This window comes from Pempheris klunzingeri, chromosome 21, assembly GCF_042242105.1.
Source record: "Pempheris klunzingeri isolate RE-2024b chromosome 21, fPemKlu1.hap1, whole genome shotgun sequence".
Classification (NCBI taxonomy): domain Eukaryota; kingdom Metazoa; phylum Chordata; class Actinopteri; order Acropomatiformes; family Pempheridae; genus Pempheris; species Pempheris klunzingeri.
In genome coordinates this window covers 10,418,293-10,433,936 of record NC_092032.1, presented here as the reverse complement: position 1 = coordinate 10,433,936, position 15,644 = coordinate 10,418,293, and the positions used below count along the sequence as shown (strand labels likewise).

The 15,644-nt window shown below is 42.5% G+C and overlaps 2 protein-coding genes across 3 annotated transcripts; both read left to right on the top strand.

Annotated features, from left to right (window-relative positions):
- Positions 1-1,925: 1,925 nt before the first annotated feature.
- Positions 1,926-4,155, top strand: timm21 (translocase of inner mitochondrial membrane 21). Its single transcript, XM_070853156.1, has 6 exons — positions 1,926-2,431; positions 2,646-2,708; positions 2,808-2,905; positions 3,138-3,211; positions 3,405-3,510; positions 3,756-4,155. The coding sequence occupies exons 1-6, from the start codon at positions 2,137-2,139 to the stop codon at positions 3,846-3,848; spliced, it is 729 nt and encodes a 242-aa protein (XP_070709257.1). The 5' UTR covers positions 1,926-2,136; the 3' UTR covers positions 3,849-4,155.
- A 925-nt stretch (positions 4,156-5,080) lies between these two features.
- LOC139221500 (uncharacterized) lies at positions 5,081-15,124 on the top strand. 2 transcript variants are annotated; one of them, XM_070853426.1, is made up of 5 exons: positions 5,081-5,267; positions 5,781-5,883; positions 5,992-6,151; positions 10,233-10,365; positions 12,863-15,124. In XM_070853426.1, exons 2-5 carry the CDS (start codon positions 5,864-5,866, stop codon positions 13,081-13,083), a joined length of 534 nt encoding a protein of 177 aa, XP_070709527.1. In that variant the 5' UTR covers positions 5,081-5,267; positions 5,781-5,863; the 3' UTR covers positions 13,084-15,124. The 2 variants fall into 2 exon arrangements, with proteins under 2 accessions (XP_070709527.1, XP_070709526.1); XM_070853425.1 differs by having other exon boundaries at positions 5,082-5,509.
- The last annotated feature ends 520 nt before the right edge of the window (positions 15,125-15,644 follow it).

The window sequence follows — 15,644 nt, the reverse complement described above, 5'->3', positions numbered from 1 at the left end:
GACCGTCTCCCTCGTGGCATCTTGTGGGGGGTGCTTCGGGAGTATGGGGTCCGGGGCCCTTTGTTAAGGGCTGTCCGGTCCCTGTACGACCGGAGTAGGAGTCTGGTTCGTATTGCAGGCAGTAAGTCAAACCTGTTCCTGGTGCATGTTGGACTCCGACAGGGCTGCCCTTTGTCACCGGTTCTGTTCATTATTTTTACGGACAGAATTTCTAGGCGCAGCCAGGGGCCGGAGGGGGTCCGGTTTGGGGACCTCATGATAGCATCTCTGCTTTTTGTGAATGATGTTGTCATGTTGGCTTCATCGAGCCGAGACCTCCAGTGTGCACTGGGGCGGTTTGCAGCCGATTGTGAAGCGGCTGGTATGAGAATCAGCACCTCCAAGTCCGAGGCCATGGTTCTCGACCGGAAAAAGGTGGTTTGCCCTCTCCGGGTCGGTAGAGAGTCCTTGCCTCAAATGGAGGAGTTCAAGTATCTCGGGGTCTTGTTCACGAGTGGGGGAAAGATGGAGCGTGAGATTGGCAGGCGGATCGGTGCAGCGTCCGCAGTGATGCGGTATCTGTATCAGTCCATTGTGGTGAAGAGGGAGCTGAGCCAAAAGGCAAAGCTCTCGATTTACCAGTCGATCTACGTTCCTACCCTCAGCTTTGGGTCATGACCGAAAGAACGAGATCACGGATACAAGTGGCCGAAATGAGTTTCCTCCGCAGGGTGGCTGGGCGCACCTTTAGAGATAGGGTGAGGAGCTCAGCCATCCGGGAGGAGCTCGGAGTAGAGCCGCTGCTCCTCCACATTGAGAGGAGCCAGCTGAGGTGGCTCGGGCATCTGTTTCGGATGCCTCCTGGACGCCTCCCTGGGGCATCTCTGCTGAAACTGCTACCCCCGCGACCCGATTACGGATAAGCGGTTGAAGATGGATGGATGTTTTGTCAGTAACATCTAATTTCTATTTTATTCTACTCTGTTTAGGGCCATATACAATATTGAGGATACTGAGGTTTTTCACAACCTGGGATTTATTTTTATTTATTAATAACAAACAATTACAACAATTGAAAGACACAGGGCAGATGTTTTATATGCTGATCCCAGTTTTGGACCAAGATTAAACTTGATGAAGTATACTTTTAGTTTTAGTTTTTAGTTTAGTTTTTTTTAGTTATACTTTTATTCTAAAATGTGACTACTTAAAGGCCAGTAAACAAATAACTAAATAAAAGATGTAGTGTTGCCTCACCAGAATTGCTAGCTATGTAGAGAAGGCTGTGGAGTATCATGTTGACATTTATGTTGGGAAGTCAAACTTGCAGAAAATACAACTAAAAATGTAAAAACAAATGTCACAGTTTTGGTTAATTCTCACCTCTCTCGTAGTGTCACTTTCAGCCACAGCAAACAGCTAAAAACCAACTGTATGCCACCCACTCAGCCCCAAATATCAAAGAGACAAAGTTAGAGACTATCTGGTGAACACATTGGAGCATTTAGCAGCTAAAGGGCCAGTTGGTGGGGACCAAAAACAGAGCTAAAAGGACAGTGAATGCTGGACTTACATTCATTAGGTGGACACATACATGACTCTGTGACAACTTTATACTGACAGAGTTGAACTTAAAATGTGATATTATGTCAGTGTGGTGCTCAAAACGTGTGTCCATTGCCAACAAATGGCCAAAGAATTAATTAGAGAACTATGTAAAGACTTAATTTTTATTGTCTGAGTAAAGTTCTCGCCCTCTCATTACTTTAATGTTATTAACAACTACTAACAATACCATGAATGTAATCTTAACAGTCTGTGAAGGTGTGTATGGCTTTTTGTAAATGACAAGTTGTGCTACATTAAAAACACAGTCTCCCATGAATCCTCTGGACGGTGCGTGACGTCAATAGTACGCGTCCCAGGAACACAAATACCACGATTGATTTCTGACACAGACCACCCTGTCGCTCATGCTTTAGTAGGTTAGTTAGAGTTGTAAGTTGTATTAAAGGCGTGTTAGTGGTCACTTTTATGTAGTTAGAGCCTGCGGTAGGTTACTGCAGTTACTGTTAACCGTGCTAAAGAACAAGCTAACTCGGCTAGCTAGCTGGCAGCAGCAGTATCTAGAGTTTAAGCTAGCTCACAGAGGACATCATGGCTTATACTCAGATACTGAAGGCTCTGCACCGAAGTCTTCAGCAGACAGCCACGCAGTACTCTGTGCAGAAATGCTCGCCCGTCCACACACACAGGACGGTGGCAACAATATCAAGACTGACCCTCCACAGAAGAGTCGAGGCTCCTTCGTCTGTTGTCCCGGGACTCAGCTGCTTCTTTCGGCGTGTCTCTCTCCACTCCACGGCCAGAAATAAAAGCAGCCCCGAGGAGAGAGACCAGTCGGTGTCCAGGTATCAGGGTGGGAGCTCAAAGCCCACAGGTGCACAAAAAGGTGAGAAAATGCGCTGGTGTATTAAGCAGATGTGTCCTCTTGTGCTTTACATTGTTCCAGTATGGACTTAATACCACTGTCTGTACTGTACATGTCACAGTGTCTTCCCCATATTCACATCACACCTCTAGAACTGTTTGAACTGTGGCTAAATGCAAAGCAAGTACCAAACTTGACTAATAGTCCATTTACTCCCACCTTTAATATCTTCCAGTGAAAGAAGCTGGCAGAGACTTCACCTACTTGATAGTTGTCCTCATCGGGCTTGGAGTGACAGGTGACCACAACCTCAAGAGTTCAGAGCAAATTCATCATCTAAGCTCAAGACCAATTCAGACAGATTTGGGGGCTGATATGTGTGCGTCTGTGTTTTTAGGTGGGCTGTTATACGTGGTGTTCCAGGAGCTCTTTTCTTCCTCAAGTCCAAATAAAATCTACGGGAAAGCCTTCAATAAAGTCCGGTTAGACCCAGAGGTAAGAGTCACAGGTGGCTGAGGCCAAACAGCATCTCTCTTCTTAACAGTGCAATAATCTAAAGACAACATCTCCTCTAACAGTACACCGCCGTACTGCATATTGTGCACTGGTGCGACTGTTCCTGCTTAAGAAACTTGCAAACTTCACTGGAAATTTAACTTAACTTCAATTTTTGACATCAGCACGTGTTGAAAAGTCCAATAAAACATTTTGTCTGTTGAAAACACAGGTGATTGGTGCATTTGGGGAGCCAATCAAGTGTTATGGGGAGACTACCCGCCGAGGAAGGAGGCAGCAAGTCAGGTGTGATTTCACATAAGTTGGTGAATAAGATGCACATTTCTGTCCATTTGCTTTTATTAATTGGATCGATCTCTCAATTTGATGGTAATTGAGTTTTAATTAGGCTGAACTACACATAAGTAAACCTGTATGTGGCAGTGCTGATATATTAGTATCCAGTTTCACCCTGTTTGTGTGTCTTTCTCTACCTCAGTCACCTGGAGTACCTGAAGGACGGACTGAAGCATATGAGACTTAAGTTTTACATCGAAGGCTCTGAGCCCGGGCTCAAAGGAACAGTACATTCAGAGTCTAAAGAGGTTGGTGTTTTCCTTAGTTAGAATGTAGTTTGCTAGTAGTGAGCTGGATGTGGCGTACCACAGCAGTACTGCTCACGTTTACCTGTCCTGATATTTAAGAATCACACGCCTGAATCCATAAGTAATTTCATGTGTGACAGCAGAGACTAAACGCACAGGAGTGATAATTAGACTGTTATTTTGAAATGTTTTTACCAACAGCTGCCAAAGTTGAGATGCTCATTTAATTTGTTGTCATTTTGCAGAATCCAGAAACTGGAAAATATGAGTTTCGTTACATATTTGTGGACATGGACACCTACCCAAGACGAACCATCATTGTGGAAGACAACCGATAAGATGGATAACGGACTCAGAAGCGTTGCTTCAGTAATAAAAGTATTGTGTTTGTGTTGTCGGCTGAAGATATACTGTAAATTTAACCTTAATTTACTGTTAAAAGCTGTTATGTTAAACATCAACAGTTTGGGCTATTTAAAAAATTTTTCCACAACAAGGTGCTGGTCAGCATTTCGTGAGGAGCTTTACAAAAGTCACAGACATTGATCATTGATCATCTTATGTATTATTGTTTTATAATTAAAACGTGTGCTAAAGATCTCTGAATAAAAGATCACAGTATGACTGGAATATTGAAATGGTTTTTAATTGGAATAAAAATGATGTGTCTGTTAGGCGTCCTCAATGGAACAGACACAACAAAAAAACATGCACTATCAGTGTTGGGTTGAAACTATTGATCTTTCAGCTTTATTGAGTTGGATGTATGTTTTAACTGGGACGTCTGGTCATTTTGACCAAACTTTTAGTCTTTGTTTAAAGCACTTTGTCATGTCCTTTAAGAGATCTTGAAAATGTTGCAAATTATTTGATCTGCAGTGAAATAAGCTCAGTCGCTTACCCCTGCTGTAATTCGGTAGGTTGCATTATGAAACAATGACCACTAGAGGGAGGCAAAGAGCTTGGAGACAGGAACAACCTGATATGACCTTTCAGATTTTTCCTTTTTGGTCAATGAGCGTCATTGGAACAAATTCGCCTATTAATAAAGGTATTTTGATACATATATAGACATGTATGACATAATGACACTGGTCGTAAAGATATGCTTTAGATATTTGGTCCCATTTTTATCTTTTTGTTAGGTGAACGTTTGTTGCCTTCCATGACCCTCGGAAATATTTTAATTTTCTGCCGGATATAAGCATTACCCAGGAATCTCTAAGTCACTACAAATTCATTTTGTGACAACGCCGCCGTTGATCATTGGAAAGGCAAAGAAGATAATACTATTTTGAATACTGTCATAAATGTACTGCTTGCGGTATTTTCCTCCTATTGGGTTTCTTGTAATAAATTAAACATCAACTTTGAACTGACCTGAGATGGGCTTTCTCATGCCCGTTATCTTATGGCAGCATGAATTACTTCCGTGCTGCTTGACTGTAACCACTTCCAGATACATTTTCTGACAGCACTTGAACGTAAAAGCTAAGTAGTTAATAGTAACAAATGCGTCTGTGTTGAGGGGGCGCATGTTCCGGGAAGCGGTGAAGGCAGCAGCGTGAAGAACACCGCCCACTGTGAACCTGAAGGCAGCACTGAACGCAAAGGGACGAGCTAAGCCACTTAATGCTAGCTAAACCTGTGTGGGACTAGTTCTGCTGTTTCCTCGGTGTGAAGTTGACTAGCAGCTTGATGGTTAACTAGCGAGTGGCCTGGTATGTAACACCAAAAAAGGTCTGCTCACAAAGCAGGTCAGTCCGAGAGGTTGTTTTGTTGTCGGCGTGGGTAAATAGAGTAGCTGCTGCTCCTGCTGCTGCTGTTGTTGTTATTGTGGCCTGCTACGCAATAGCCTAGCTAAACTAGCCTAGCTAAACTAGCCTAGCTGTAGCCTCAGCTGGTTCCTGGAGCTCCTCACACTCATCACGTCCCCGAAACGACGAGGGAAATGGCACGCCTTTCCAGCTAACTCTGCGGGGCGTGTGGTCGCTTCAAAGTAAGTTCAATATCCCGTGCTTGCGTTTGCCTTTAGCTAACTTAGTTAGCTTAGTTAAAGTAACAGCTGTCGTGCTAAAGTTAGCATCTGTTTTAAGTTACAGAAAGTGCTTGAACATTTGATTGAATCAGCCTAGCTTCCAGTAAGTGGTGAGATGCTTTGAGTGAGCACGTGAGAACTATAACCTATGTTGTTATAATAGATTAAATACTCCAAGTAAATGAATATTGCCACTTAGGGTAAAAGTACTGATAATTGTTACCGTTTTCAGGGCAAGTTGTGGTTTTGATCAGGGGTCAGCAAGTTGTTCCCCAGCTATGAGAGCCTATACTCAGTGACTGACATCTCATAACAATGGAGCTGTACTGGTACATGTGAGTATAACTTGTGTAGTTAAAATTACATCTTCTTCTGATTGAATAAAAATGAGGTTTGGAGCTAAGCACATCCCTGTCAACCCCCCTCTCCTCTTTCTTGTACAGAGTTGTGATCATCTTCATCATCATCAAGATTTTCTTCTATGTGTGCTGGTACCGATCGAGACAAAGGCAGCTGGCAGCGTACCTGAGCAACCCACGTAATGCTCAGATAGTCATTGTTGGAGGAAGGGCCTACCTTCATCAGACGTGTGAGAGACAGAGTGTAAGTGCAGACTCTCACATACATGCACACAAACACTAACCCGTCCTACATTTAGAACTCATGATCTAACTGTCAACCACCAAAGTGGGTTTGCGCCTCCAGGATATGTGTCCATTGTGGCTGAGAATAAGCACGCACAAGTTCAAGGGTTTTGGTATTAAAGAGACTCTCTTTATGTAGGCTGAGAGACTTGAGTACACAACACTGAGTAAGAAGAGTGAGTAACATAGCCGCAACCTCGCTTTTTGAATGAAAAATATGGAGCCCTTGTGTTTTGTGTGGATCCAAAGAGTTTTTTTTATTTTTCATTTGGAGTGAAGTGGGAGGTTCTCCACGCTGCACCTGTAAGCACACATTACACTTGAGGCGAGAGCCTGCTTGACCTAATTTTTGTAATGAAACTTGAAATATTGCTGTCAAGCTTAGCTTCAGTAACAAAGGTTTGTTCAAAGTAGGCTTCAAGGGTAACCATAGCATGAAATTATGCAGAGTATTTACAAAAAAATGCAACAGAGGAGTGAGGGAGCTTTGTAGTGTGTGACACAGAGGATCAGGAGGCACAGAGGACAGTGACTGATCGTAGAGCACAGACACCGAAGAAGCTACTTTTAGACCACCTCTTTCTCCACTCGAAAACACACTCGTCTGTATTAACATTATAAGCTTGTAGCAATCTATCTGATTATGTGCACAGTGGGGGGGGGGAGGAGTGTGTGTGGTTCCTCTATGAGCACTTCACTTAACATTTGCGACTGTAGCAACGCACTGAAAGCGGTGGGTCGCAAAGGGAAGTTCGGCCCTTTTCTCAGAACTGTTTGCAGGCCTGGAGCAAGAGAAAGTCAAATAAGGTCACAGTTGTGTTACATTTTTGCAGAGGAGTTGTTTGCTCTCTCTCAATGGGGCATGCGGTTTTCAGTGGCTTTCACTATGAATAGAGTGTGAAGATGAAATGTGGCTACCTTTTACTTTTAGTGGCAAACTGAGAAAGTGTGTGTGCATGTGTATTAATAGCTACATACTTCTGGTTTACATGTACTTGTGCACTTACATTTTTCTGTTAAGTTTCAAGTCTGGCCGTGCAGGTCACAGCTTTGATAATTCCCCACTTCGAAAGTAATGGTGAATGAATGACTGCCCCCCCTCCCCTTTTTTTTTAAGCAAGTTTGTAAAATTTCAAACGTGCGTGTGAGATTTTTGTACAAATATCATCCGTAAAGACACGGACAGATAGGAGTAGACTGATTTACAGACATTAATTATGCCATTTTACGCCACTGATGTTTTTTTGTGCTGTATGTGATTTTTATTTTAGTCCTTTTCTTGAAATCTTAACTGCTACTATTTCATGTTCCATGTAAATCGTAAGATGTATGGAAGAAAGAGTCTATTTTAAGGTGTAATTTGCTTGAGATTATGATCAGATTGTGGTTCGTCTGGGCTGCCCTTTAAGAGTCATTTGATCACTTGGATGACCTTCATAGTTGTCTTTCAGTTTGTAACCTCTTACTTCTTGCCAACACTTGATTTGTTTTTTTCATATTTTGAAACTGGCCACATAATGCAAGCTTCTCTTGCGCTGTTCCCTTCAAGTGCAGCATAGTTACGTTTGCGCCTGTGATTCCAGTGATATGTCTAGAAAAGTAATACTTTTTCACAACACCCGTTTGCATGTCTTTCCTGTGAGCGCCGCCACAAGTTTAGACGGCTATGAGGATCGTGCTTCCCTCAGGGCCTCTCTGCTTTACTGCTTCTCTAAAACACCTGGAAGCAATCTCCATGATTCAGACCCTTCCCTAAAAATGCTCTGTGAATCATGTGAAACAGGTTTTTCATCCAGTATCAAGCATTTTCCCACTTCGTCCACTTCTTAGTAGTTATTGCAAAAGATGCTGCGTGAATGACTGTGGCATCAACTCACTTTTCTAAGAAGAAGATTCATCTAAATGAAAAGCCAATTTCGTAAATTCCTGTTAGTTTTGATACTGCCCCAGCTTCTGAGCTATTTGTCATTGTAATAGTACATCTAAGATGCAGAGGCCATGCTATTTTTAGCGTTGTTTGGAATATTTGTGCAACAGGAAATACCCCAGTTGAAGAAAAAAAAAATGATGCAGTTGAAAGTGATACAAGCCTGAGCTGTTGGCTTTGGGTTTCCCCAGATGTAATATCCTGTTACAGCGATCATTTCAGATAGCACCTGAAATGATCGCTGTTTTTGGTGTCCGATCAGACATATGTAAAGCGGCTAATTACACAACCAGAAACCACCCCAACCAAATGAAGTCCTCCTACTTCCTTCTTACACTCTTCTTTCTCTCTTTGCTCCTTCTACTTCTCACTCCTCTCAACTTCCTCGAGCTCCTAGTCCCTCCTTGTTCCACAACTCCTCTGTTTGCTCTCCTTCCTCTGCAGCATCCCTCTCTTATCTCCTCTTCCGTTTTTTACCTGCACCTCTTCCTTTCTTCCTCTCCCCCATGTTCCCTCTGCCGTCTCTGGTGTATAATGTTCCCTGTTTAGATTTTAATGGAATGTGCAGCAGGGAGGCCCTGCGGTCATCCATAACCAGGCATCCTGAAGGTTTTCTGGAGAGACGCCAAGACGAGTTGAGTCCTGGGCTTAAATGAATCAAACATAGTGGAGGGGGGGTCTTGATGTAGTATTGCTCTCTAAGCTTCTTGGACAATCTTATTCATGGCTACCTGAAAAGAGAGCCCAGGAGATCTATGAGGGAAAACTTTTGATACATGTAAGCCCCGGAGACAGATGCAGCAGTGCTATAGATTAAAGGGTTTCATCTTAATTGGTTTTGGTCCAATTCTTTTGGCCCACAGAACTGTTGAGGGTGTGTTTTCGATGCAGTGTTCCCATGATTCAGAGATGCGAATGGCCTCGGGTCATTCACCACCCAGCCACGAGGATCCAGTTTGATTTGGCAAACACGTGTCACAGACAACAGACATTATGTAACTTTAGAAACGATTTCAGGTTATTTGTGCAGTAATTACGTTAAATGTGGAATTGGTCTGTCTGTGCTGCATCTGTCCTCATCACTCTCCATCACGCCCCCCAACAACAGGATGGAAATTTAGACTAATTAAGACATCAGTCTGCAAGGGCATCAGTCCATCATCACTAACTGCTCGATCTGCATGTGCTGCCCTTCTTCCCATCACTGCTACAATTAGGTAGCTACAGCCTAGCCCTGCTAAGTGGTCAGTTGATAAAACATACTGACTGCTTGCTCTCCTTGTAATCTTTTGTCAGAGCCTTCATGCTAAGAAAATAATCAGCCGTTTGAGTTTGTGTGTGATTGTAAGCCTGTAAGGAACTGAAATGTGAATATAATATTAGAAAATGATAATTAACACCAACCGTGTCAACCACTGCCCACTCATGTGATTCAGTGTCGGACATTTCGCTCCTGTGTTGCGTAATCGACTCTGGTGGGGGTCAACGTGGTTCATCAGGTTTGGGAAGAAAGTGTTCCATGCTGGTCAGCTCATGTTGGAAAACACGTGTTTAAACACAGGAAAGATCCTATCAAAAAGGCATGAAGAACCCATCGTACCCACAGTATGTCATTCATGACCAAGAATTCTGTCTTGCTGTTTGCTCAGTGATGTTTGTACTTCTTCTTCTTCTTCAGTGTGTGTATATATACTTTGCAATGCCTGAAGCTAAGAGTTTAACTGAAGGCTCACTGGAGGAGCAAATGCATAAACCCAGTATTGTCATAACCAGCAGTACTGTCTTCTCTAGACAGTGGACAGTAAAACCAGCCTAGTTAGTATCTTAATAGTGTTAGCAGTGTTAATGTTTGTTGGGTGTAGCTAATAGATTTGACTGTCTAAGCTGAAACTTTTTGCACAAGTGAAGATGGTATTAGTAGACTTCAGACTTTTCTTTATTTGATCCCCCATAGAGGGAAATTCTCATATTACAGCAGCAACAATAGTACAGGGAGAGTGAAAAGAAGCAATAGTAAAAGAAAAAATAGCAATAGCAAAATAAATATAAATATATGGCTGTTTTTTTTTTTATGTGCATCGTTAACTCTCCGTGTGTCTCCCTCCGTCTGTAGCAAACCTCTGTGTGGCCTAGCTGGTATGGCGTTCAGGATGACCTGTCGATAGAGGAGCCCTCCACAGCTCTGCCACCAGCTGCATCCTTCTCCCAGCTGGACATGCCACCCCCATATGAGGCCGTCTCTGGAGGTAGCGCACACACACTCATTAACACGGTGCTATACTGCGCGTCTGATGCTTCCTCATTCATCAAGCTGCTCAAAAGTTGAGCCAGGAAGACTGCGTCATTCATTTTCTCCCTTCCTACTGCTTCATTCATAATTTCCTGTAAGCCACAGCTCTTGGCTGCAATCTGCTCATATATTTTCTCTCTATTGTAACTTTAAAATATCAGAACAGAAAAGGCACTTCCATCATGGTTCACAACACCAAATACAGTAAAGCCAGATTGGTGCTTGATCAGGGTGTCGTAGATACCTAAAGGGGAAGGTCTTGGTTAATAGTTCATTTCGGATTTCACCAGCTGAAAGCACAACCGCAACACTACACTTCTAGCTTTTTTTTTTTAGCACAGCAAATTTCGTTGCACTACTTGGTGCAATGACAATAAAGATTTCTGATTCTGATTCTAAAACAGGCATATGTGTTTTAATCACTTTCCCCACTGGGAAAGTTTGCCATGTTCATTGCTGAATATTCAAGTGTTTTAATTTAATTGACATAGTTTGATTCACTGTGATCGACAGCTGAGGTCAGTGTGAGAAGGTTTGCAGTGGTTATGGCTTTACGACATGTGTGCTCCTGTAAATAAGAAGATGACTGAGCCTTTTTTTTTTTTTCAATCTGCTTCACGGTGTATTCATTTTGAAGTGACACACGCAGCCCAAGCTGACCAATCACCACCTAATATCTCACGAGTAGTTACGTTCTTAGGAGGCAAGTATAAAGCCAGCTTGAGCCTGAAACCACAGCTCATGACAAGAACTGGCCATCACTGCTCCGACTCTAATGGAGTCATAGCGGTGATTACCAGCCAGGAGATTTATGTGCCTTAGTGATTGTAGGGTAGAGTGTGTTGCTTATATTGGTGAACTAGTTTCTTCTGCTCGAAATAAAGCGAACACACGTGTGAACACAGAATACTTTGTTTGCCTCGAAAGAGACACTGTGTGTCAGTAACTTAATCATAATGACACCAACAGCTTGAAGGTTTCCTTTTGTGTATCAGACAGGCAGAACCTCGATGTGCGCTGCTCATTTGTCTGTTAAGTCTACAGTTAACTCATTTTAGTTGTTTGCTTTTAGCTGTGCTGCCAGAAGCAAATCTAGTAAGAGAAAAACTGTAGTGTAACTGTTTCTACTAAGAGACACCCATACTCTTTATTTTGTGTTCCCGCTACACCAATCCTATATTCTGTGTGTCACACCGCTGTTCGTCTGTCTAAGAAAGGTAGTATTTAATGAAGAAAGCCAGCCACAGTTCACTTCAGTATCTATTTCATGACTAATTAACTCTGTGTGTTTCTCACCATGTCATTATGAGTGCGAGGAAGAGGGTACAAGCTAGCAGTTAAGTCTTTGCATCAAGTCAAATGGCATCTCATTTGTTGTGAAGTGCGCGTTCTCTCAGGATGTCGCCATAGAGGGTGGAAGTGGTGACATTTAAGCACTAATTGTGTAATTGTGTTAGTTTCCATCTTAATTTTCGCCCTCACATATGATCTTTTTTCCCCGTCAAAGATACCGGGTGTCTCGGGGCTCGCCGTCAGAGCAATATTCCAACTGTGCTAAATGCTAATGCAGCCATAAGACTTTGTTTCCTACAATTTCCTAATGCGTCTGTACCAACACAGTTCTGCATAGGGTCTCTATTACATAGATTTGATTTGATACAGTCAGAATCCAAAAAGTAGATGTGACATTACTGTTTTTCACATTATGCAAATAGTCAATGGACTTATTTGGTTCCTGTTTTTTTTTTTTTTTTTTTTTTTTTTTGTAGAGCACATTGAGCTGCTTGTGTGTGTCAAATTTCTAGTCAATTGGAGTCACAGTGTGGGGGGGGGGGGGGTTGACCCTTAAATACAATTAGGCTCATGTTTATTGGGAAGTGAATGTACATAATTTCAAGTTATTGGTCCAAGTTGCATGTTTGTATCTCATTCATTGAACTTGGACCAAAGAGACTAAGATAACAACTTGTCGACGAGACAACATTGCGAAACAGAAGAAGCTGATTTTGATGAAAGCGGCCAGGAAGATTCAGGCGATTCCACTGCTTTAGGGTCAGTTTCCTCGGATTACATCTTTAACTGTTCTTCATCACCATCACTGGGTTTTCCTAAATTCTGACACAGTTTTTATTGTTTCTAAAAGCCTTTTCTCTCACCACATTTTGCTTCTGTGTCTCACTTCTAAGGTTTATTTATATCGATGTTCCCACATCCTTTTTCTGTGCTGTTTGTCACGTAGGGGTTCACGCAGCTTAGGAAGAAATTTGGAGAGCTTTGTTTTAATGCAATGGATTTCATTGCCAGAACACAGTAGAATCAGCAACATGAAAAATCAGATCTCAGGAATTAAGTGCGATAGTTATCTTATTTCGATTAATCGTGTTGAACTTTTTTTTTTTTTTAACCTAATGCTTAAATTGCACTGGTTGACCTGTGTTCTCCTTTCCTTACAGAGGATGATCTGAAGCCCCCTCCCTACAGCGAGTGTGCTCACAGCGATGAGGCCAACGCTCCTCGTCCCTCCCATCACACACCCCTCATTTCTGAGGGAGGAGACTCCATTAGCGTAAACGAAGCCCCACCCCCCTACACGCCATCTCCCTCCACACAAGTCGGGGAACAAGACGGTCTTGTGAGCCGCTGTGAGCCCCGGTCAGAGAGCAGGCCCGCCTAATCAGTCCCTGATGCCAGTTTTGCCTTTTCCATGCACTGCCTTCCTACATTCAACCTCAGCGATCGTTGCCAGCCTAACTCTCATCACATGAGAGCAGATGTTTATTTGGGTGTGAGTGTAAGTGTGTGTGTGTGTGTGTGTGTGTGTGTGTGCTCGTGTGCGTCTGGTGGTTTTTAGGGCCAAGTTGTTTTTCTACTTGTATTGTTAAAAAAAAAAAGGTCATCTGATGAGTTTGGCAATAACAGATGACATCAGCAAGCCTGAGTGCCTCAGTCAGGACCGCAGAACCTGCCTCCCAGCTAGGACGAGGAAAAGGCCCTTGGCCCACAAGCTCAAAGGGAATCGGTGAGATACAGCTGAGAAGCGAGGCAGATACCTGCACTCGTGTTCTCTTTCATAGAGCTTCTTGCTTCTTTGTGTCCGAGGCCGCTTCCTTTCACAGACCTAAAACAATTGACTCATTCTAAAAGCGTGTTTGGGGAAATGAGTAGATCCCTGACAATTTCAATTCCTCCGCCGGTGATGCACAAACTGTGAGGTATTACTTCGTCTGTGTGGGTGTCCGTCTATAGAACTTTGTTCTGAACACAGTAACTCAATTACCGTCTGTGATAGAAAATTCATAGTGTTGACGATCTAATTGGATTTCTGGCACTACATATTGAGTAAATGTTTTGACTTCTGCAGACTATTTCTCCTCTCCAGACAAAGTATGTCGACGGAGAACTATTTGATAATAATGAATGCGCTAATTGTTTTAAGTAATGGCCTCATTAGCATAACGTTTCTGTTTCAATATATCACAGTGATTATACTGGCACATTAGGCAATTCAAGTGCCTATTAGATGTGTGAATGGAAGTGAGCAAGCACAAGTGAAAAAGGGGCAGCAAGTTGATGAAACAAATTAAGAGTTTATGGACCTGAAAGCTCCGCTTGAACCGCATCATCATGAATTTGGTTATTTCTGTGTCTTTTGAAAAAGTTGCGGAGTGGGACATAAAGTCTTCTGAAGTGTTGCTCTGCCCCGTAACACACTTGAGAACACATTTTCTGTAGTTGTAGATCCAGCTGTGAGATAATCACATTTGATGTTCTGTATTGTAAGGTTGAGCTGAAGGCTTGAATTGAGCTGAAGTGGGAGGGGGATCAATTGAAAAATGTCAAACAATCTTGAAAGAAAATACTCGCAGGGCTGTGAGCTGAGGCTCACGTCAGTTTTAGAGCTGAAGGCTGCAGCGTATGCGGTTGTTTAAAAAGTTATCAACAGCTCAGTTATTATATTATTACTTTTATTTTGTCGTCATTGTTACAAAAATTAAGACTAACCAAAAAAGTTTTTTTAACAACAGCTTTTGTGTCCTGTAATCTTCATGTTAATCTACCACAGGCTGGTAGACGTCGGCAAACTTTATGTATTTCTTCAGTTTGTATTGCTTTGGGAAAGGTTATTACTGTGCTTATAGCTTTTTGTATCACTGCATTTCAGATAATCCGGACATAACACTGTAAGAAGATGCTCCCACATGCTCCACCTCCTGTATTTGTTTCAGCAACAATATAATCTGTGTACAGCTTTGTGAACATTTCGAAAAATGAGTCAAGCGAAATGAGCGCTGTATTAATGTATTTTGGGACTTGAAACAAAAGGGGATCTTCGTGGAGGATTAGAATTTAAAATATATCGTGTTTTTCAGTTATAATCCTTGGTATTGTGATGACAAATCGTGGAGCATCCATCACTGATGCCTTTTTAAGGAATCTCTCCCGTGGTTTCACAGTCTGAAGGACGCAACGGAGAAGCCACAGTGTACAAATGTGAACTGTGAACTCGACTGACATCACTAACAGCAGCACGATGACGATCGGCCATAGTGCCACGGGTTTTTGCTGTAACGTACGTCCAGTTTGTTGACTTCATGTTCATTCCCATGGTGGTTGACATATCAGATCTCTCCAGTCAGTAGCTTCGTGAGTTGAGGGGGAATTTAATTTTTGTTTTCAGGGGAAATGCGTCTTCTGTATTAAACTGTTGTTTATAATCTTGCTAGTGTTACTTTCCTGCTTTACCCTGTTTATAAAGTGGCCTCTGCGTAGTACAGAACAATACACTCTAGCGCCACGATAGACTCCAAATTTCTCACTCCTAATGGTCAAGTCATTCCTAATGACTTGTTTCTAGTTTTTGTGGTCCATCAGTTTGAATTTTAGCAGGTCTAGCTTAAAGGGCTAATCCAGCAGTTTACTTTTGCACTAGAGGCCAAGATGTCTTGAGTTTCAGTCTCCCACATCCAGTTTATAACTGGCTTTCTGTTTATGTTTGTGTCAGAAATGTCAAACCACAAGAGTTCTCGCTAACATCAGGGTCATCTTCTCAAACTTCGGAAAGCTCCCTACACAGCCACAGAAGACATTTAAGTGCCCTCGCAGTCCCAGAGTGCTCCCTGTGACGAGTGAACACAGCTTCATGTGTAAAATCAAATGCTCCTGAGTGCCCCTTTTAAGACGAACCATATGAGGCCATTTAAACAAGATTTTCTGTTAGGCCAGGGTGTGTTTGTC